Source organism: Pelobates fuscus, chromosome 11 (genome assembly GCF_036172605.1).
Source record: "Pelobates fuscus isolate aPelFus1 chromosome 11, aPelFus1.pri, whole genome shotgun sequence".
Lineage (NCBI taxonomy): Eukaryota > Metazoa > Chordata > Amphibia > Anura > Pelobatidae > Pelobates > Pelobates fuscus.
The window spans coordinates 6,367,488-6,390,650 of record NC_086327.1 but is presented as its reverse complement, the minus strand read 5'-3'; the positions used below and the strand labels follow the sequence as shown (position 1 = coordinate 6,390,650).

At 40.3% G+C, this 23,163-nt stretch overlaps 2 protein-coding genes across 2 annotated transcripts; both read left to right on the top strand.

The window, feature by feature from the left end:
* The first annotated feature begins 158 nt into the window (after positions 1-158).
* On the top strand, positions 159-8,812 carry LOC134577417 (agmatinase, mitochondrial-like). Its single transcript, XM_063436144.1, has 7 exons — positions 159-805; positions 2,811-3,013; positions 4,800-4,848; positions 5,775-5,970; positions 6,793-6,972; positions 7,269-7,353; positions 8,602-8,812. The coding sequence occupies exons 1-7, from the start codon at positions 414-416 to the stop codon at positions 8,673-8,675; spliced, it is 1,179 nt and encodes a 392-aa protein (XP_063292214.1). The 5' UTR covers positions 159-413; the 3' UTR covers positions 8,676-8,812.
* A 5,603-nt stretch (positions 8,813-14,415) lies between these two features.
* Positions 14,416-19,907, top strand: LOC134578022 (agmatinase, mitochondrial-like). The gene is made up of 4 exons (XM_063436989.1): positions 14,416-14,513; positions 16,519-16,698; positions 18,008-18,092; positions 19,347-19,907. The coding sequence occupies exons 2-4, from the start codon at positions 16,573-16,575 to the stop codon at positions 19,418-19,420; spliced, it is 285 nt and encodes a 94-aa protein (XP_063293059.1). The 5' UTR covers positions 14,416-14,513; positions 16,519-16,572; the 3' UTR covers positions 19,421-19,907.
* The last annotated feature ends 3,256 nt before the right edge of the window (positions 19,908-23,163 follow it).

Below are 23,163 nucleotides of genomic sequence, written 5' to 3'. Positions count from 1 at the left end.
AAAGAACAAAATATCGGTCATCATGCCATTGCTGAGTGACAGATAACAAATATTGCAACATGAACATGTGTGTTGCAAACCCAAACTAAAACCAGAATGGAGGTGGAGAAGGTTTTTATTTTGGGATTCCGTTTGAATTCTCACTTAGTGAATATGATAGTGAGGTTCCAAGTTCCGGATATTGACAGCGTGTGGCATTATATCCCTGTGTATCACTGAGTCTGATAATAAAATGTGAGTACTGTTACCAGGTGTTAAAATAAATAAATACTGCAGTAATGAGATCCCTCCAGGCCCGTTTTGTCCGGTACAGATTTTGGCAGCTGTGTGTCCCTGAGAGGAGGCTGGGCAGGAATTTCTTGTTGCACACACATAGCTGCACTTTGAGCTGAGTGTGAAGCAGGACACTTATTATGGCTACTGTGAGATACATGCTCCGGGCCCGGCCCTCAATCTGCACCCAGCTCCTTCCATCCACAACGGCGTCGTGGGGTCCTGTACCCGTCTCTATTACCACTGGCAGGCTAAACCTTTGTATGCAATGGACTACTCTCAGAGGCATGCACTACTGCAGCCGTGCGACCCTGCCAGGCTTGACGGACGGATTGAGGGATTCATTCAGCCCCCCACATCGCTGGGCCTCAGGGGGCAAGTTTAATGTGCCACCGAGTGCTCAGTATGTCGCCCGCATGGCTGGAATTGGCACCATGATGAGACTGCCCTACCAGGAAACCGCAGAGGGGCTAGATGCTGCTTTTATCGGGGTACCCCTAGATACCGGAACCTCTAACCGCCCAGGAGCAAGGCAAGAAACTACCTATAGCACATTCATTGCCAGAGAGCTTGGCTCCGCATTCTTAATGGTTAAACACAATTTAAATCATGGGTCTTGTAACCTAACCATAAGGGGTTCAAAAACATTTAAATAGTGTCAATCTGAATCTCACCCTGAAGGGTTAAATACAATTTCAATCCTGACCCTATAATAATCTAATCAGACATTTAATTAATAAACCTATAAAACTAAAGTGTTAAGCACAGCTTAAATAATGGCTTTATTAATCTAACCCTAAATCAGGCGTATGAAACCATCAGCTCTCCTGATATAAGAAAGTAATCAAGTAATGAGCTTTAATGATACAATAAGCTGTAATAACACAATGAGCTGTGTGTAATAATATGATAAGCTGTAATGATACAATGAGCTGTAGTTTATGTTTAATGTGTGCATTTACTCGTTTGTAATGAAATGGAGGACAAAGTGTGTCTAAACCAGAACAATAGTGTGCAGTCCCTATTTGGGCCCAAGTCCCTCTTTTCTATGAGCTTCATATTGTTGGTGTATCTGAGTATATAACAGAGCTCCACAGCAATAATACTCCCAGTAATCTGTCTGGGTGTATAACAGAGCTCCACAGCAATAATACTCCCAGTAATGTGTCTGAGTGTATAACAGAGCTCCACAGCAATAAAACTCCCAGTAATGTGTCTGAGTGTATAACAGAGCTCCACAGCAATAATACTCCCAGTAATGTGTCTGAGTGTATAACAGAGCTCCACAGCAATAATACTCCCAGTAATGTGTCTGAGTGTATCACGGAGCTCCACAGCAATAATACTCCCAGTAATGTGTGGAATATATGGATGCAGACATCTGGTAGTTTGAAGAGCTATTAAAGATGACCGTGTTGTTGTTTCATGTCCCCAGATGTATTTAAAGAAATGAAATATAACGTGGGCTTTATTCACTGACACCCAAATATAGTGAATTAAACTCTGTACAATAAACATTAAGCAAAAAATACTGATCTGGATTAATTTAGACAAAATGTTACTATTAAAGGGACACTCCAGGCACCCAGACCACTTCTGCCCATTGGAGTGGTCTGGGTGCCAACTCCCACTACTCCTAACCCTGCAAGTATAATTATTGCAGTTTTTATAAATTGCAATAATTACCTTGCAGGGTTAACTCCTCCTCTAGTGGCTGTCTACTAGACAGCCACTAGAGGTCACTTCCTGGATTATAGCAAGGATTTTCCTTGCTAGAGCGTCGCTGGACGTCCTCACGCTGTGTGAGGACCTCCAGCGTCGCTCATTTCCCCATAGGAAAGCACTGAAATTCGTTTTCAATGCTTTCCTATAGGGAGCGTTAATGCGCATGCGCGGCATTTCCGCACATGCGCATTAGGTCTCCTCGGCCGGTGGGCGGGATCAGTCTCGCCCACCGGCCGACGGAATCAGAAGGAGGAGCTGCGCGGAGGAGGAGACAGCGGCAAGGGACATCGCCGCTGCCTCAGGTGAGTGACTGAAGGGGTTTTCACTCCTTCAGCAACTGGGGATTGGGGGGTGGGGGGGAGAGGGACCCTCCAGTGCCAGGAAAACAGATTGTTTACCTGGCACTGGAGTTTCCCTTTAACTACTCCCAGTGTTCAGCGAATTCATCCATTTGAGTTGTTGTTGTTGTTGTTGTTGTTATAGTTTCCTAGTTTTAGAAATACTATTTAGAGATTATATTATCTCTGGGGAATGGCTGGCTGAACAGTCAATCCTACAGGATTAATAGCTCCTCCCACTGGAACTGCTGGTATTTCACCAATGGGAGGGAAGTTTATTTAATAGGTAAGAATAATTATGCAAATTAGTTCAAAATGGCTGCCCCCACTCAATTCGTCAGATTCAGTTAAAGACTTGCATAAAGTTATTTGTCGGTTTTATCTGTAGTCCTTTAAAAACACATTTCTCAGAAACGCAGCTCGGATTCAGCACCTCTTGTTCTGATGCTAATTCTCTTTTAATTGATTTTTCAGGTTTGGACCACGTCACATCAGGGCAGAATCAATCATGGTCCGCAGATACAACAACGCAACCAGATCCGCCCCTTTCGACTCCATAATGGTGGCGGATATTGGAGACGTGAATGTCAACTTGTATAATCTGCCGGACAGCTGCCGCAGGATCAAGGAGGCTTATCAGAAAATAATGGCAGCGGGATGTATTCCATTAACTCTAGGTAAATCTACCGTGAATCAGCGCTAGGATTTATCATGTGACCCTGTCCAAAATCTGGTGTCACATGATCAGTGTAACTGACCGTTTCAGCACACAAGGGGTTATAATCCGTTTCGACGATATTCCCCTTTCAGATATAAAGGCAGCTTCAGTAAAACACCAAACTCCCGAACTGCATACAAGGGAATAATGTGGCACTCCCGAACCAGAACCTCACGAATAGCTGCTAGCAGACGAACAGGAAAAGCTCCCAAGCGGCTTACACTCCTGGCAATCAGTCTCTAACAGCATACAGTAAATCCCCCCCCCAAAGACGAGACAGAGCTCTGTGTTGAGGGTCAAGCAGTGGTCTGGTTTATTCAGGGATACCTGCCCAGTATTTATGCATGTCTCCCACCTGGTGGACACTCCCCTAGGGGACCAGATGGAAGACTGTAACACAGACAGACATGTATCACATTTCAGACACACAGAGGTAAAACATCCCCACAATGCATCCTAATTCCCTCCTTCTATCCTGGGGATAATTGAGAAGTAATCCAATTATCTCCCAGGACAGAGGCAAGACTCCATTATACACGTGGGGACACAAAGACAGTAAAACACCTTAAAATACATAGTCACCTTTTATACATAAAACACAGACATTTCACATATCCCCAGATAGCTGGGATCTGAGCGCACAAAACTACCGAATAGCACTCAGATCCTATTCACACAGTTCAATTGCCATGGAGCCAAAATCTTTAATTACACGAATAGGCTCCAATCTTTAATTACACGAATAGGCTCACATTCACATAACACAAGTACCGAATGAACATGTGTTCGGTTTAAACTGCACGAAGAAGAACCAGGAGGCGGACGGCTCAGAGGTGTTCGTGCAACTGTCCGTTTTTAGATCCATGGTGTAAGCGCTGAACACCGCTGGCCGCTCGGGACTCTTAAAATGGCCGCCGCCACGTGTTCAGTAAACGAACAAAGACCACCCTGCATTCGTCAATTAAGCTGCGGTTAACCGCAGCTTCAGGGAGGTAAATTGGTGGCACACTCCAGCTCCCAGGTGGTCGCTCCTTCGGCAGTTTGTTCGATAGATAAAATCTACCGAACACCCCGGCAGAAATGCACGAATAAGCCTTTCTGCAGGGAAAGTAAGTCTTTTAAAGTCTGGTCCATAGTCCAAAGGCAGCAGACGGGCAACCAGGCTTCTCCAATGCAATGTGGCGAGATTGCTCTCGTCACAATCCGCTTCTGCGCAGGGTGCTACCATAAGACAAAGCAGGAAGTGATCAGTGTGATGGTAAATAACCCCCCCCCCCCGATGCTGGAATCTCCATTGTACTAGGGTCAGGTGACTTGTGACAAACAAAACTTGGGCTACTCCATGGGGCACAGGCAATTCATGGGAGGACACCATAACCCACAGCGAGCATATAGGGTTATACAGAATGAGTTTAACCCTTCATGTTTCTGAGTGGGGGCTGTCTTTCAATTCACGTACAAATCTCAAAGAATGCTTAGAAATATAAGAAAGTTTACCGTATCAGTTGTTTATCAGACTGATAGATTAAATTATATAAAAAATTATTGGGTTTTCTACGGTTTTATTGTTAAGGCCTGTTGTCGAGGGGCAGATGTGTGTACATTTTGTCTGTTTCCATTAAAGCCCAGCCTCACTGTAAGCATTATTGGGGGTGGAATTAAAGAGGGGGTGCATAATATATTAAAAATGGTAAATAGTGCAGTATGGGCTTTTGATGTAACAGTCATTTCTCGGTTCCATGCAGGTGGAGATCACACGATCACTTATCCCATCCTTCAAGCGGTGGCTGAAAAGTAAGTGATAATGTCCACTTGCAGAGTGAGAGTATACTGGTCAATATTACGGAGTATAGCTACATGTAACAGGCGCTCGATGTCAACATGCCCAGGACGGACAGTTTGAGTTAGATACCAGGTGTGCTGTAGGAGTCTGCAGTTTACATATGGTCGAGTTTGTGCTATGATGTTCTGAGTGCAGTAAGACCACTGCTAACACCTGCTATGGCAGTCCGTGTCCTCTGTACTAACATGATTCGGACATGGATTCAGACAGTTAGTTAGTGGGCAGAGCAGGGGTAAATGTAAGACAGCCACCTAGTGCTCAGGGGTTAGACTGGAACCCCAGAACCATGAATTTGCTTGGCCTTGTTCAGCACCCCTAGGATGAAGGGCAAACTAATAACCTGCCTTCGCGCCTTGTGGAGCCTTGATTTGTCTCTGATTTGGGGATCTGCAATACAGTAACTCAAAGATCCACTAATAACACATTAAACGTACCAGAATTCTGGGAATATGTTCTAAAAGTGGAGCTATCACCGTGGAAACCAGTGTAACGTCCTGCCATTTCCTTCACTATTAGAGCTTTGCCCCAGAGTCAATCTTCATGCAGAACCAAACTGTACGTTTAACGGGCCTTTATCAGAGTCTCCCGCAATCTCATTAAAGCGGGCACTGCCAAAAATGGGGAACATTGGAGTTATGGCAGTCTAAGGCAATGTATGATAATATATTGTAACTAAATAGCAATTTTTTTTTTAATTTTTTTTACCAAAGTCAGATGTTTTGAAAAAGGAAAAAGAAAATCTTTGTCAGCTTTAAAGTTAATTTGAAGTGTAGTCTGTAAATTGCATATTTATTACAGGCAGCCGGCTTATAATATATATATGTATGTTTAGGTGACTGCAGGCTTTTTGTCCTATGTATATATCTTTTGGTTGTAGACATGGACCTGTTGGCTTGGTACATGTCGACGCACACGATGACACCGGAGACACGGCCCTGGGGGAGAAGATCTATCATGGGACACCATTCAGACGTTGTGTGGATGACGGGCTCCTCGACTGTAAGAGAGTTGTACAAATTGGGCTCCGAGGTTCCAATTACAGCTCTGACCCTTATGAATTTGGCAGAGAAAAGGTATTATTATATAGAGACCTCACCTGGCCAGTATTCAGAGTCTGTAACCACCATTTCAATGGCTTACGTTTCTGAACACTTAATATCATTCATCTAAGAGTGGCAGAAGAAGAACTAACTTGTTTAATATCACAGTGCTTCCCCATAGGATTGGCTGAGACTGTCAAGGAGGCAGATCAGGGGCAGAGCCAGCACAATCCAAACACAGCCCTAGTCAATCAGCATCTCCTCATAGATACATTAAATCAATTAATCTCTATGAGGAAAGTCCAGTGTCTGCATGCAGCACTGCCCCAGGAAGCACCTCTAGCAGCCATCTGAGGAGTGGCCAGTGGAGGTATCCCTACGCTGTAATGTAAACACTGCATTTTCTCTGAAAAGATAGTGTTAACTGCAAAAAGCCTGAAGGGCTTACAATACAAACTGTTGTTGTTTTGATACCCTTTAACTACCACTGAGTAACCTAGAACTTGTATCTACAACCTTCACATTACCTACAAGTGAGTAGCCTAGAACTTGCATCTACAACCTTCACATTACCTACAAGTGAGTAACCTAGAACTTGTATCTACAACCTTCACATTACCTACCAGTGAGTAACCTAGAACTCGTATCCCTAACCTTCACACTACCTGAGTAACCTAGAACACACATATCTAATCTTACCATTGACTACCAACCTGTAACTTGTATCTCTAACCTTAACATAGACTACCAATGAGCAACCTAGAACTCACATCTCTTGATCAGCCTGGAAGATCACAGGAGACCCATGCAAGTGAAAGCAGTTTCAACCTTTAAATAATCCTCTTTATTACGCAGGGGTTTCGGGTGGTGTACGCACATGACTGCTGGCTGAAATCTCTGGTTCCTTTGATGGAAGAAGTTAGGCTCCAAATGGGGGAAAAACCTGTTTACATCAGTTTTGATATTGATGGACTAGATCCAACATTTGCTCCAGGGACTGGGACTCCAGAGATTGCCGGTCTTACCACCCCACAGGTACATGGGATTATTATCTGGGATATACTGTAATATACTAGCTGTACCGGTACATATACGGTAACTTAATTTCTGTGATACAGTAACTGCACGAATATATGGGATTATCAGGGATACTATAATACAGCGGCTGTGTGTATATGTGGGATTATCAGGGATACTATAATACAGCGGCTGTGTGTATATGTGGGATTATCAGTGATACTATAATACAGCGGCTGTGTGTATATGTGGGATTATTGTGTGACAGAGAAATGATAACCCTGTATATATATATATATTTTTTTTTTATCCAGGCTCTGGAAATAATCCGTGGCTGCAAGGGGCTAAATATTGTGGGCTGTGACTTGGTGGAAGTGGCTCCGATGTATGATCTTTCTGGTGAGCATGTTGGATCAGAAATATAGTAAAAGATTTAGGGCTTTAGAACAGGATGAGAAACCTCGGGCAGGAAATGTACTAAAACCATATGGAAACACGTGGGCGAGTCCACCACTGGCGCAGATAACGGCAGGTGAAACGACAAGGTAGAGAAAGATGGCGGCAGTGAAGATATAGGGAGAGTATGAACTCCTTAATTAGTCTCTCCCTATCCCCTGAGTTCCCCCACACAACCCCCCCCCTTTTTTATTTATTTTTATTTTTATTACCTTTCTTCATTTTAATGAAAGATTTGTCCATGGTACGTGAGCCACTCTTTACATAGGATTGTACAGCGCTATGGAATCTGATGGCGCTATATAAATAATAATTGAAAAATCGCGCCAAGTGAGTGCCCAATGCCATCACTACAATGCAGAAAAAAAAGCTTCTTATTCATCTAACTTTTTATTCATTCAAAATGTATGAAAATATTATAAACATTACTTGATTAATACAGTATTTATATACATACCATATTTCTGATATAATAAATGATAAAAACCATACTACATGTTATTAGCTACGTATATTAAGTTGCCTCTTGTTTCTGTAAAGTAGTAGATTTAATCTTAAAAATAAAATAACACATTTGCCACATAAAGGGGTGCATCAAGATGCCACCTTGAAATCAATGCCATAGAAACTAAATTCTGAATCCATCTTGGCCACACACTGGACACCCCTCCTCATCATACAATAATATTTAGCCTGAGCCAAACCACAATTTCGATCAAAAACTTGCACCATTAGCTCGACTCAGGCTCGGGTTCGGGCTAAATGTTGTTTGATGACAGAGGGGTACCCAGTGTATTGAAATCAATGGCATTTTGGGTGACCCAATGTGGATTTTTATAGGAAAAGCTTGGTTCTTTATTCAGAATTCCCCAATGCATTGAGTTGAAGCGATCTATCACTGAATAAAAAGCTAACTTCAACATGATGCAGGATCCAGCATTCTTAACAGCCTCCATTAATGTGATAACTGTAACGCTCATTAATCTTAGCCAGCCTTGGGATTAAGGAGACATAGAGCATCTTGTGTTCAGATATATCCTCGATGGGTTGTGACTAGCCCTTAATACTAATTATCTAGCTGTAAATAAGACTCACTAGAACGGGGCTCGACATGTCAATCACGCCATTTTATAACAGACATCGCTCACAGAACTTCTAGTATTTACAATGAATTATTTCTTTATTTTCCAGGTAACACAGCGCTAACGGCCGCTAACCTTCTGTTTGAAATGCTTTGCACGCTGCCCAAGGTGAAGGTGTATTGATCGTCTTAGGACGAGGTCTGTGAAATTGGAAACTCTGTGGAAAACCCAAACTTCATCCTGCACCCCCCCAGGACTTTATCGGTGAGCGCACAGGGACTCCACGCCAAGCAGGAGTCTATTTACTAAAGTTCGAGAGACACGACGTTCATTCAAGATACTTGTTGGAAGAAAATAAAGCCACATCCTTAGCGGTAAATGGCATCCCAGCTCACATCATGCTGCATTTACTGTACCATGCACACAGAGCTACAGGCTTCTACAATAACTTTATGGTAGGAATATTGGAGCACTTCAAACAAGTGTGTGATCCACAGACACACAGTGCAACAGTACACCGTAAACTGAAAACCTAATGCAAACTTACTGTTTATTTTAGGCCGCTGTTCATGGCGGTATTTATATAATAAATGACACTAATCTCTCTCCAAACAAGCTGTACCTAGCGCACATCTGATAATAAACCAGCAATCGAAACACAATTTCTGAAATGTTTGGGGTTCCACGTTATCTCTCCCATCACCGCAGCTTCTGAGACATTTAAAGCAGCTCTATCACTTTGTTTTGGGCATGTTCAAAATTTCCAATCTGTTTTTATTTCTAAAAATGGTTAGAGGGACCAAGGGTAAAGCATTAGTAACACTCCACATCCTTCATCAATGGCTGTCTAGCTCGTTACTTTCCTCAGTGTTGACTCTCACGTGATCCTGAGAGTCAACCCAGGTCTAAGAAAGCCCAAAACAGCCAAGCATTTTGCGCATGCCCATTAGACAGGCTCTCGGCCCTCACAAAGGAAAAGAGGTAGCTTGTACCAGCCCTGTGGCCATTATACAATGGGTGGGGGCTAGGGGCTAGAGGGAGGGATCCAGAAATTGGGAGAGATTTCATGACCAACCTGCTTTAAGTGAATACAATCGGCATCATCATAAATAGGCGGTATTCAGGCACCTAAATGTTTATCCACTCTCTGGTTTAACCAGCTAGTAAGCTCGAGTAATTCAGTTTGTGTGTATCCTTAAACATTTCCAGTCTGCGCACGTAGCACACACTCAACGTGCCATTGTCTTCACGGTCCCTGTAACGTCGTCTTCATTTCTCATCTAATAAAAGGACAGTTCACCAACATTTAATGCCACCATTACCGTCACATTTGACAGATTTCCAATTCCTGGGAGTTTACTTCAGAGACGTTTAAATACTCATTTGTCCAAACCAGTCTTACCTGAACAGCTGCTATTTCCCCAATTTAACCCGTTCTTTCTTTCTTTATCATTTATAAAGATCCGTTGTTATCCCTGCCTCTCACTTTTACTAGAAAGGGTTTAAACCCAGTGTTATTTCCTAAATCCTAAAAATAAGTGCAGAATATTTAGATCGATTCCTCAACATCAGTTTGCCCACACTCAGCACAACTTTATAAAGAATTTTGAAACATCTCAAAATTGCTCACAGAAAACAAAACCCATGTGCCTTTCCACAGCGCCATTCCCATCTATAAAACTCAGAATATATCAGACACTATCCAATCAATGTCTTCATACCAGACACTATCCAATCAATGTGTTCCTACCAGAATATACCATACACTATCCAATCAATGTGTTCCTACCAGAATATATCACACTATCCAATCAATGTGTTCCTACCAGAATATATCACTATCCAATCAATGTGTTCCTACCAGAATATATCACACTATCCAATCAATGTGTTCCTACCAGAATATATCAGACACTATCCAATCAATGTCTTCATACCAGACACTATCCAATCAATGTCTTCATACCAGACACTATCCAATCAATGTCTTCATACCAGACACTATCCAATCAATGTCTTCATACCAGACACTATCCAATCAATGTCTTCATACCAGACACTATCCAATCAATGTGTTCCTACCAGAATATATCACACTATCCAATCAATGTGTTCCTACCAGAATATATCAGACACTATCCAATGTGTTCATAATGGTAATATACCATACACTATCCAATCAATGTGTTCTTACCAGAATATATCAGACACTATCCAATCAATGTCTTCATACCAGACACTATCCAATCAATGTGTTCCTACCAGAATATATCACACTATCCAATCAATGTGTTCCTACCAGAATATATCACACTATCCAATCAATGTGTTCCTACCAGAATATATCACACTATCCAATCAATGTGTTCCTACCAGAATATATCACACTATCCAATCAATGTGTTCCTACCAGAATATATCACACTATCCAATCAATGTGTTCCTACCAGAATATATCAGACACTATCCAATCAATGTCTTCATACCAGACACTATCCAATCAGTGTTCCTACCAGAATATATCAGACACTATCCAATGTGTTCATAATGGTAATATACCATACACTATCCAATCAATGTCTTCATACCAGACACTATCCAATCAATGTGTTCCTACCAGAATATATCACACTATCCAATCAATGTGTTCCTACCAGAATATATCACACTATCCAATCAATGTGTTCCTACCAGAATATATCACACTATCCAATCAATGTGTTCCTACCAGAATATATCACACTATCCAATCAATGTGTTCCTACCAGAATATATCAGACACTATCCAATCAATGTCTTCATACCAGACACTATCCAATCAATGTGTTCCTACCAGAATATATCACACTATCCAATCAATGTGTTCCTACCAGAATATATCAGACACTATCCAATGTGTTCATAATGGTAATATACCATACACTATCCAATCAATGTGTTCTTACCAGAATATATCAGACACTATCCAATCAATGTCTTCATACCAGACACTATCCAATCAATGTGTTCCTACCAGAATATATCACACTATCCAATCAATGTGTTCCTACCAGAATATATCACACTATCCAATCAATGTGTTCCTACCAGAATATATCACACTATCCAATCAATGTGTTCCTACCAGAATATATCACACTATCCAATCAATGTGTTCCTACCAGAATATATCACACTATCCAATCAATGTGTTCCTACCAGAATATATCAGACACTATCCAATCAATGTCTTCATACCAGACACTATCCAATCAGTGTTCCTACCAGAATATATCAGACACTATCCAATGTGTTCATAATGGTAATATACCATACACTATCCAATCAATGTCTTCATACCAGACACTATCCAATCAATGTGTTCCTACCAGAATATATCACACTATCCAATCAATGTGTTCCTACCAGAATATATCACACTATCCAATCAATGTGTTCCTACCAGAATATATCACACTATCCAATCAATGTGTTCCTACCAGAATATATCAGACACTATCCAATCAATGTCTTCATACCAGACACTATCCAATCACTGTTCTTACCAGAATATATCAGACACTATCCAATGTGTTCATAATGGTAATATACCATACACTATCAAATCAATGTGTTCCTACATCACATTATATCATATTATCCAATGTGTGAAAAAAAAGTGTAATAAACCTCTGACCTTTGCAAATTAAATCAGCGAGAAATAATAAAACACTTTCACTATTAAATGGCATATATACTGGCAAACAGAGCTGGTAAATGTCCCATTTATCACTGCACATACAATAAATTCTGAAGGTATATAATGTGGTAAATGGTTAAACTGGCCTATTTTATGCAAAACTGGGGTAAAATGATCGCAGTATTGAACCACACATACCGTACACCAGAAACAGAATTCTAAGCAACTGACAAAGTGTGAAATTTATTTTCATAAGCTATAACATCGTAACTGAAATTCTACAAAGTTTGGAAAAATCGGATTCTTTTCTCAAAAGTGTAAGTCAATAATGCAAATTTTTGTAAGCAGTTCTAAATAGACACTTTCCCAGAATGTTCAAAGTATCAGAAGCCATTTAGTTTCATTTCTTTGACTTCCATTCTATACTCATACGATAGCAGTGATTACTGGGTGAATAATGTATGGTAGGGAACATACTAGGTTTATTCATTAAACATCGAGGGGAACTGAAAACAGTATTGAAACATTTTAGGCCAATAAGAGACTGTTTTCAAACTCGGTTAAAGTCACAGAATTTGCAAACGTTGCAATATAAATCTCCGTGGATGTATTTAGAGGTCATTGGTTTAAACCGATTGTATGTGTTGGCCTAAAAATAACCAGTTCTCTACAATTTGCCATTTGGTGAATAAACTCGATGTTTTGGAATCACTTTGGTTTTATAGAAAAAGTCATGTTAAGTGATTTGCATCGACAAACCTGTCATATCACAAACTGTCCATAGACAAAAAAAAGATACATATAAAAAATAAAATAAACAGTTCATACATCACACAGTAAAATAGTTTATTTAGGTTTCTGATGCAGTCATTTTTTAAAACAAACAAAAATATACAAATGACAATCGTTAAGATAAATAATTAAAAAAAAAAAAAACTAGATAAAATAAATTATTTATTTTCCTAAAAAAAAAAAAAAAAGTGCAAAACTGTTCTGTCGCGTTGCCAGATTTAATGTAAGCAGTCATCAAGGTTATTCCTAAAATAACGATTTGGTTTTGACGTGTGGGAGGTGAACCCCTTTCAATGCCAGAAAGATTGTGACACCGGCGAGAATCAAACACTCTATCCGGCTTCAGGGTTCCCGGCCACTTACATTCCACAGGACAGACATTTGTATTAATGTCAGCTGAGACAGATCTTAAAGGGAACACAAACAGCTGAATGTAACATTGCATGGTTACAAACATATAAACGAAATGTTTTCTGTAGAAGATTTGAACGCTAGTTCTTGCCCAGCTCTGAACCATTGTGCGCCTTTTACCAGCAGAGGGCTTGTTGTGGTTACAAATTTCGCTCTTTCATTCTGACAACCATTTATACAAGAAAAGAATGGGAAGAGACAGGAAGAAAGATTTGACATTTTATGATCAAGTATTTAAAAAGATGTGAGATTTACTTGTATAGTGAGAAATTACTGAACAATTACAATTTACAGCAGTGAATCTCAAAAAAGGCTGGCATTTTACATATACATTTTATATATGCAAATTTATTAAGAATATTGTAAGGAGAGGTCTTCAGCAATGAAAAGGACATATTCTCTAAATATTGAGTTTGGCTTGGTTTAGAAGCTCCTATGCATTGTAGTTTCTCATTGTATGTATTCAATGTAATGGCTGAGATAAAAAGTGTGCTAAAAACTTTGTCATTTAAGATTAAACTAATTTTGGCCAGTTAGGGTCATAGACATTAACCCTCTAAGGACCAACGACATGCCAGACATATCATGATAAATATTTGACTTTCCCTGTTCTGACATATTTCACGGTTCTTAAAGGGTTAAATTATGGGGGCAAGGGGGAGGCAATATGTTTTTTTGTGCTGCAGCAGATGAATAGTTAAATATTAGCTGGGATTTACATATTTCCCGGTTCTTAAAGGGTTAAATGATGGGGGAGAGGTGGAGGCAATATGTTTTTTTGCGCTGCAGCAGATGAATAGTTAAAATATTAGCTGGGATTTACATATTTCCCCTCAATCTTTACATTCCATGGCTGGACTTCAGAATATATCTTATAAAGCCAAAGCGGCAACTACTTCCTAGAAGGTCTGATGTATTCGCAGGACCAACAGTGGAGTGAGGACAACACAACAAACAGATATAAAGCGAACATGTGTAAAATAATATTCCTTGATACAAAGAATCAAAGGCAGCGGCAGTGTGGTGATGTTGCATGACGTTGTGTGGATGACGGGCTCCTCGACTGTAAGAGAGTTGTACAAATTGGGCTCCGAGGTTCCAATTACAGCTCTGACCCTTATGAATTTGGCAGAGAACAGGTATTATTATATAGAGACCTCACCTGGCCAGTATTCAGAGTCCGTAACCACCATTTCAATGGCTTACGTTTCTGAACACTTAATATCATTCATCTAAGAGTGGCAGAAGAAGAACTAACTTGTCTAATATCACAGTGCTTCCCCATAGGATTGGCTGAGACTGTCAAGGAGGCAGATCAGGGGCAGAGCCAGCACAATCCAAACACAGCCCTGGTCAATCAGCATCTCCTCATAGATACATTAAATCAATTAATCTCTATGAGTAAAGTCCAGTGTCTGCATGCACCACTGCCCCAGGAAGCACCTCTAGCAGCCATCTGAGGAGTGGCCAGTGGAGGTATCCCTACGCTGTAATGTAAACACTGCATTTTCTCTGAAAAGATAGTGTTAACTGCAAAAAGCCTGAAGGGCTTACAATACAAACTGTTGTTGTTTTGATACCCTTTAACTACCACTGAGTAACCTAGAACTTGTATCTACAACCTTCACATTACCTACAAGTGAGTAACCTAGAACTTGTATCTACAACCTTCACATTACCTACTAGTTAGTAACCTAGAACAGGGGTAGGCAACCTACGGCACTAGTGCCATGCACGGCACTCGAGGTGTCTTTCCACGGCACTCAAGGCTGCTAGAGCCAAACAGGGTCTGGCCTATCAGGAGTCTCAGTGAAACTTCAGATATCTGCTAATACAAAGAGGTAGTGAAGGACAATCCTCAATTTATGCATTGCAGCACTTAGAGGAAGTGATCACAGATAACTTCCTCCCAGCACTTGTGAATGGGAATCCACACTGTAGTAGAGCAGCCCACAGCTGATGTTGCAGCTCCTGTCCTTGACCTGTACCTGCCCAAGCTGGTCCCCAGTGGAACCCAGGGAAGCCACCCACACTGCTAGATATACACAGATCTGCAGAATAAACCTCCCCTCATACAAATAATATGAACAGCCCACACCCAAACATACACACAATCCCCACAAACGCAACACCACTAACAATCTACATACATGCACACAATCCCACATGCAGCCTCTCACATGCAAAACCCTAAACAGCCCCCATACACTACCTAACACACAATGTGACATATCCACCCACACACAATTCCACAAGCAGCCCTCATACACAGCCCACATTCATATGTATCATACACGATACCATAAACTACTAATGAACATATACAATATAACAGCTCATATACGCACAAATACAACGATGCAAAGCAATTACAGTATATATAACACAAGCAGAATACGGCAGCATACACACCTCAATTTAAAAAAATAGGATCGGCAGGGCCGTTTGAAGGAATTTGGGGGCCCCAAACAAAATGGACATTACTCCCCCCCTCCCTCTTTATGTTCTTCTCACCTCCCCTTCCCTGTAGCGTGGCCGAGCTCAGGGTGCACTTCCTGTCAGTCCGGCCGGGAACAGGAAACTGAATCTCACGTGGTACCCGGCCAGACAGGAGGAAGAGGAGCTCGGCCACGCTACAGGGAAGGGGAGGTGACGAGAGAGGCAGTGCTGCAGCCGCCTGAGGCTCTCTATAGAGCGCTCAGACGGCTGCAGCCTTATTGGAAGCGCCGGCCCTGCTTGGGGGCCCAGGCCAGCTCGTGGCCCCAAGCAATTGCTTGGTTAGCTTGCCTGGTAGCGACGGGCCTGAGGATCGGCACGCTACGGGACATCACAATCCTATATCGGCACAGTGCTGCTAAAAGGTTGCCTACCCCTGACCTAGAACTTGTATCTACAACCTTCACATTACCTACCAGTGAGTAACCTAGAACTCGTATCCCTAACCTTCACACTACCTGAGTAACCTAGAACACACATATCTAATCTTACCATTGACTACCAACCTGTAACTTGTATCTCTAACCTTAACATAGACTACCAATGAGCAACCTAGAACTCACATCTCTTGATCAGCCTGGAAGATCACAGGAGACCCATGCAAGTGAAAGCAGTTTCAACCTTTAAATAATCCTCTTTATTACGCAGGGGTTTCGGGTGGTGTACGCACATGACTGCTGGCTGAAATCTCTGGTTCCTTTGATGGAAGAAGTTAGGCTCCAAATGGGGGAAAAACCTGTTTACATCAGTTTTGATATTGATGGACTAGATCCAACATTTGCTCCAGGGACTGGGACTCCAGAGATTGCCGGTCTTACCACCCCACAGGTACATGGGATTATTATCTGGGATATACTGTAATATACTAGCTGTACCGGTACATATACGGTAACTTAATTTCTGTGATACAGTAACTGCACGAATATATGGGATTATCAGGGATACTATAATACAGCGGCTGTGTGTATATGTGGGATTATCAGGGATACTATAATACAGCGGCTGTGTATATATGTGGGATTATCAGGGATACTATAATACAGCGGCTGTGTGAATATGTGGGATTATCAGGGATACTATAATACAGCGGCTGTGTATATATGTGGGATTATCAGGGATACTATAATACAGCGGCTGTGTATATATGTGGGATTATCAGGGATACTATAATACAGCGGCTGTGTGAATATGTGGGATTATCAGGGATACTATAATACAGCGGCTGTGTATATATGTGGGATTATCAGTGATACTATAATACAGCGGCTGTGTGTATATGTGGGATTATCAGGGATACTATAATACAGCGGCTGTGTGTATATGTGGGATTATCAGGGATACTATAATACAGCGGCTGTGTGTATATGTGGGATTATCAGTGATACTATAATACAGCGGCTGTGTGTATATGTGGGATTATCAGGGATACTATAATACAGCGGCTGTGTGTATATGTGGGATTATCAGGGATACTATAATACAGCGGCTGTGTGTATATGTGGGATTATCAGGGATACTATAATACAGCGGCTGTGTGTATATGTGGGATTATCAGTGATACTATAATACAGCGGCTGTGTGAATATGTGGGATTATCAGGGATACTATAATACAGCGGCTGTGTATATATGTGGGATTATCAGTGATACTATAATACAGCGGCTGTGTGTATATGTGGGATTATCAGTGATACTATAATACAGCGGCTGTGTGTATATGTGGGATTATCAGGGATACTATAATACAGCGGCTGTGTGTATATGTGGGATTATCAGTGATACTATAATACAGCGGCTGTGTGTATATGTGGGATTATCAGTGATACTATAATACAGCGGCTGTGTGTATATGTGGGATTATCAGTGATACTATAATACAGCGGCTGTGTGTATATGTGGGATTATCAGTGATACTATAATACAGCGGCTGTGTGTATATGTGGGATTATCAGTGATACTATAATACAGCGGCTGTGTGTATATGTGGGATTATCAGGGATACTATAATACAGCGGCTGTGTGTATATGTGGGATTATCAGGGATACTATAATACAGCGGCTGTGTGTATATGTGGGATTATTGTGTGACAGAGAAATGATAACCCTGTATATATATATATATTTTTTTTTTTATCCAGGCTCTGGAAATAATCCGTGGCTGCAAGGGGCTAAATATTGTGGGCTGTGACTTGGTGGAAGTGGCTCCGATGTATGATCTTTCTGGTGAGCATGTTGGATCAGAAATATAGTAAAAGATTTAGGGCTTTAGAACAGGATGAGAAACCTCGGGCAGGAAATTTACTAAAACCATATGGAAACACGTGGGCGAGTCCACCACTGGCGCAGATAACGGCAGGTGAAACGACAAGGTAGAGAAAGATGGCGGCAGTGAAGATATAGGGAGAGTATGAACTCCTTAATTAGTCTCTCCCTATCCCCTGAGTTCCCCCACACAACCCCCCCCCTTTTTTATTTATTTTTATTTTTATTACCTTTCTTCATTTTAATGAAAGATTTGTCCATGGTACGTGAGCCACTCTTTACATAGGATTGTACAGCGCTATGGAATCTGATGGCGCTATATAAATAATAATTGAAAAATCGCGCCAAGTGAGTGCCCAATGCCATCACTACAATGCAGAAAAAAAAGCTGCTTATTCATCTAACTTTTTATTCATTCAAAATGTATGAAAATATTATAAATATTACTTGATTAATACAGTATTTATATACATACCATATTTCTGATATAATAAATGATAAAAACCATACTAAATGTTATTAGCTACGTATATTAAGTTGCCTCTTGTTTCTGTAAAGTAGTAGATTTAATCTTAAAAATAAAATAACACATTTGCCACGTAAAGGGGGGCATCAAGATGCCACCTTGAAATCAATGCCATATAAACTAAATTCTGAATCCATCTTGGCCACACACTGGACACCCCTCCTCATCATACAATAATATTTAGCCTGAGCCAAACCACAATTTCGATCAAAAACTTGCACCATTAGCTCGGCTCAGGCTCGGGTTCGGGCTAAATGTTGTTTGATGACAGAGGGGTACCCAGTGTATTGAAATCAATGGCATTTTGGGTGAGCCAATGTGGATTTTTAAAGGAAAAAGCTCGGTTCCTTATTCAGAATTCCCCATTAAAATGCATTGAGTTGAAGCGATCTATCACTGAATAAAAAGCTAACTTCAACATGATGCAGGATCCAGCATTCTTAACAGCCTCCATTAATGTGATAACTGTAACTCTCATTAATCTTAGCCAGCCGTGGGATTAAGGAGACATAGAGCATCTTGTGTTCAGATATATCCTCGATGGGGTGTGACTAGCCCTTAATACTAATTATCTAGCTGTAAATAAGACTCACTATAACGGGGCTCGACATGTCAATCACGCCATTTTATAACAGACATCGCTCACAGAACTTCTAGTATTTACAATGAATTATTTCTTTATTTTCCAGGTAACACAGCGCTAACGGCCGCTAACCTTCTGTTTGAAATGCTTTGCACGCTGCCTAAGGTGAAAGTGTATTGATCGTCTTAGGACGAAGTCTGTGAAATTGGAAACTCTGTGGAAAACCCAGACTTCATCCTGCACCCCCCCCCCAGGACTTTATCGGTGAGCGCACAGGGACTCCACGCCAAGCAGGAGTCTATTTACTAAAGTTCGAGAGACACGACGTTCATTCAAGATGTGATACTTGTTGGAAGAAAATAAAGCCACATCCTTAGCGGTAAATGGCATCCCAGCTCACATCGTGCTGCATTTACTGTACCATGCACACAGAGCTACAGGCTTCTACAAGAACTTTATGGTAGGAATATTGGAGCACTTCAAACAAGTGTGTGATCCACAGACACACAGTGCAACAGTACACCGTAAACTGAAAACCTAATGCAAACTTACTGTTTATTTTAGGCCGCTGTTCATGGCGGTATTTATATAATAAATGACACTAATCTCTCTCCAAACAAGCTGTACCTAGCGCACATCTGATAATAAACCAGCAATCGAAACACAATTTCTGAAATGTTTGGGGTTCCACGTCATCTCTCCCATCACCGCAGCTTCTGAGACATTTAAAGCAGCTCTATCACTTTGGAAATTTTGAACATGCCCAAAACAATCTGTTTTTATTTCTAAAAATGGTTAGAGGGACCAAGGTTAAAGCATTAGTAACACTCCACATCCTTCATCAATGGCTGTCTAGCTCGTTACTTTCCTCAGTGTTGACTCTCACGTGATCCTGAGAGTCAACCCAGGTCTAAGAAAGCCCAAAACAGCCAAGCATTTTGCGCATGCCCATTAGACAGGCTCTCGGCCCTCACAAAGGAAAAGAGGTAGCTTGTACCAGCCCTGTGGCCATTATACAATGGGTGGGGGCTGGGGGCTAGGGGCTAGAGGGAGGGATCCAGAAATTGGGAGAGATTTCATGACCAACCTGCTTTAAGTGAATACAATCGGCATCATCATAAATACGCGGTATTCAGGCACCTAAATGTTTATCCACTCTCTGGTTTAACCAGCTAGTAAGCTCGAGTAATTCAGTTTGTGTGTATCCTTAAACATTTCCAGTCTGCTCACGTAGCACACACTCAACGTGCCATTGTCTTCACGGTCCCTGTAACGTCGTCTTCATTTCTCATCTAATAAAAGGACAGTTCACCAACATTTAATGCCACCATTACCGTCACATTTTACAGATTTCCAATTCCTGGGAGTTTACTTCAGAGACGTTTAAATACTCATTTGTCCAAACCAGTCTTACCTGAACAGCTGCTATTTCCCCAATTTAACCCGTTCTTTCTTTATCATTTATAAAGATCCGTTGTTATCCCTGCCGCTCACTTTTACTAGAAAGGGTTTAAACCCAGTGTTATTTCCTAAATCCTAAAAATAAGTGCAGAATATTTAGATCGATTCCTCAACATCAGTTTGCCCACACTCAGCACAACTTTATAAAGAATTTTGAAACATCTCAAAATTGCTCACAGAAAACAAAACCCATGTGCCTTTCCACAGCGCCATTCCCATCTATAAAACTCAGAATATATCAGACACTATCCAATCAATGTCTTCATACCAGACACTATCCAATCAATGTGTTCCTACCAGAATATACCATACACTATCCAATCAATGTGTTCCTACCAGAATATATCACACTATCCAATCAATGTGTTCCTACCAGAATATATCACTATCCAATCAATGTGTTCCTACCAGAATATATCACACTATCCAATCAATGTGTTCCTACCAGAATATATCAGACACTATCCAATCAATGTCTTCATACCAGACACTATCCAATCAATGTCTTCATACCAGACACTATCCAATCAATGTGTTCCTACCAGAATATATCACACTATCCAATCAATGTGTTCTTACCAGAATATATCAGACACTATCCAATCAATGTGTTCCTACCAGAATATATCACACTATCCAATCAATGTGTTCCTACCAGAATATATCAGACACTATCCAATCAGTGTTCTTACCAGAATATATCAGACACTATCCAATGTGTTCATAATGGTAATATACCATACACTATCCAATCAATGTGTTCATAATGGTAAAATACCAGACACTATCCAATCAATGTGTTCATAATGGTAAAATACCATACACTATCCAATCAATGTGTTCATAATGGTAAAATACCATACACTATCCAATCAATGTGTTCCTACCAGAATATATCAGACACTATCCAATCACTGTTCTTACCAGAATATATCACACTATCCAATGTGTTCATAATGGTAATATACCATACACTATCCAATCAATGTCTTCATACCAGACACTATCCAATCAATGTGTTCCTACCAGAATATATCACACTATCCAATCAATGTGTTCCTACCAGAATATATCACACTATCCAATCAATGTGTTCCTACCAGAATATATCACACTATCCAATCAATGTGTTCCTACCAGAATATATCAGACACTATCCAATCAATGTCTTCATACCAGACACTATCCAATCAGTGTTCCTACCAGAATATATCAGACACTATCCAATGTGTTCATAATGGTAATATACCATACACTATCCAATCAATGTCTTCATACCAGACACTATCCAATCAATGTGTTCCTACCAGAATATATCAGACACTATCCAATCACTGTTCTTACCAGAATATATCAGACACTATCCAATGTGTTCATAATGGTAATATACCATACACTATCAAATCAATGTGTTCCTACATCACATTATATCATATTATCCAATGTGTGAAAAAAAAAAGTGTAATAAACCTCTGACCTTTGCAAATTAAATCAGCGAGAAATAATAAAACACTTTCACTATTAAATGGCATATATACTGGCAAACAGAGCTGGTAAATGTCCCATTTATCACTGCACATACAATAAATTCTGAAGGTATATAATGTGGTAAATGGTTAAACTGGCCTATTTTATGCAAAACTGGGGTAAAATGATCGCAGTATTGAACCACACATACCGTACACCAGAAACAGAATTCTAAGCAACTGACAAAGTGTGAAAATTATTTTCATAAGCTATAACATCGTAACTGAAATTCTACAAAGTTTGGAAAAATCGGATTCTTTTCTCAAAAGTGTAAGTCAATAATGCAAATTTTTGTAAGCAGTTCTAAATAGACACTTTCCCAGAATGTTCAAAGTATCAGAAGCCATTTAGTTTCATTTCTTTGACTTCCATTCTATACTCATACGATAGCAGTGATTACTGGGTGAATAATGTATGGTAGGGAACATACTAGGTTTATTCATTAAACATCGAGGGGAACTGAAAACAGTATTGAAACATTTTAGGCCAATAAGAGACTGTTTTCAAACTCGGTTAAAGTCAGAGAATTTGCAAACGTTGCAATATAAATCTCCGTGGATGTATTTAGAGGCCATTGGTTTAAACCGATTGTATGTGTTGGCCTAAAAATAACCAGTTCTCTACAATTTGCCATTTGGTGAATAAACTCGATGTTTTGGAATCACTTTGGTTTTATAGAAAGTCATGTTAAGTGATTTGCATCGACAAACCTGTCATATCACAAACACAAACTGTCCATAGACAAAAAAAATGATACATATAAAAAATAAAATAAACAGTTCATACATCACACAGTAAAATAGTTTATTTAGGTTTCTGATGCAGTCATTTTTTAAAACAAACAAAAATATACAAATGACAATCGTTAAGTTAAATAATTAAAAAAAAAAGAAAAGAAAAACTAGATAAAATAAATTATTTATTTTCCTAAAAAA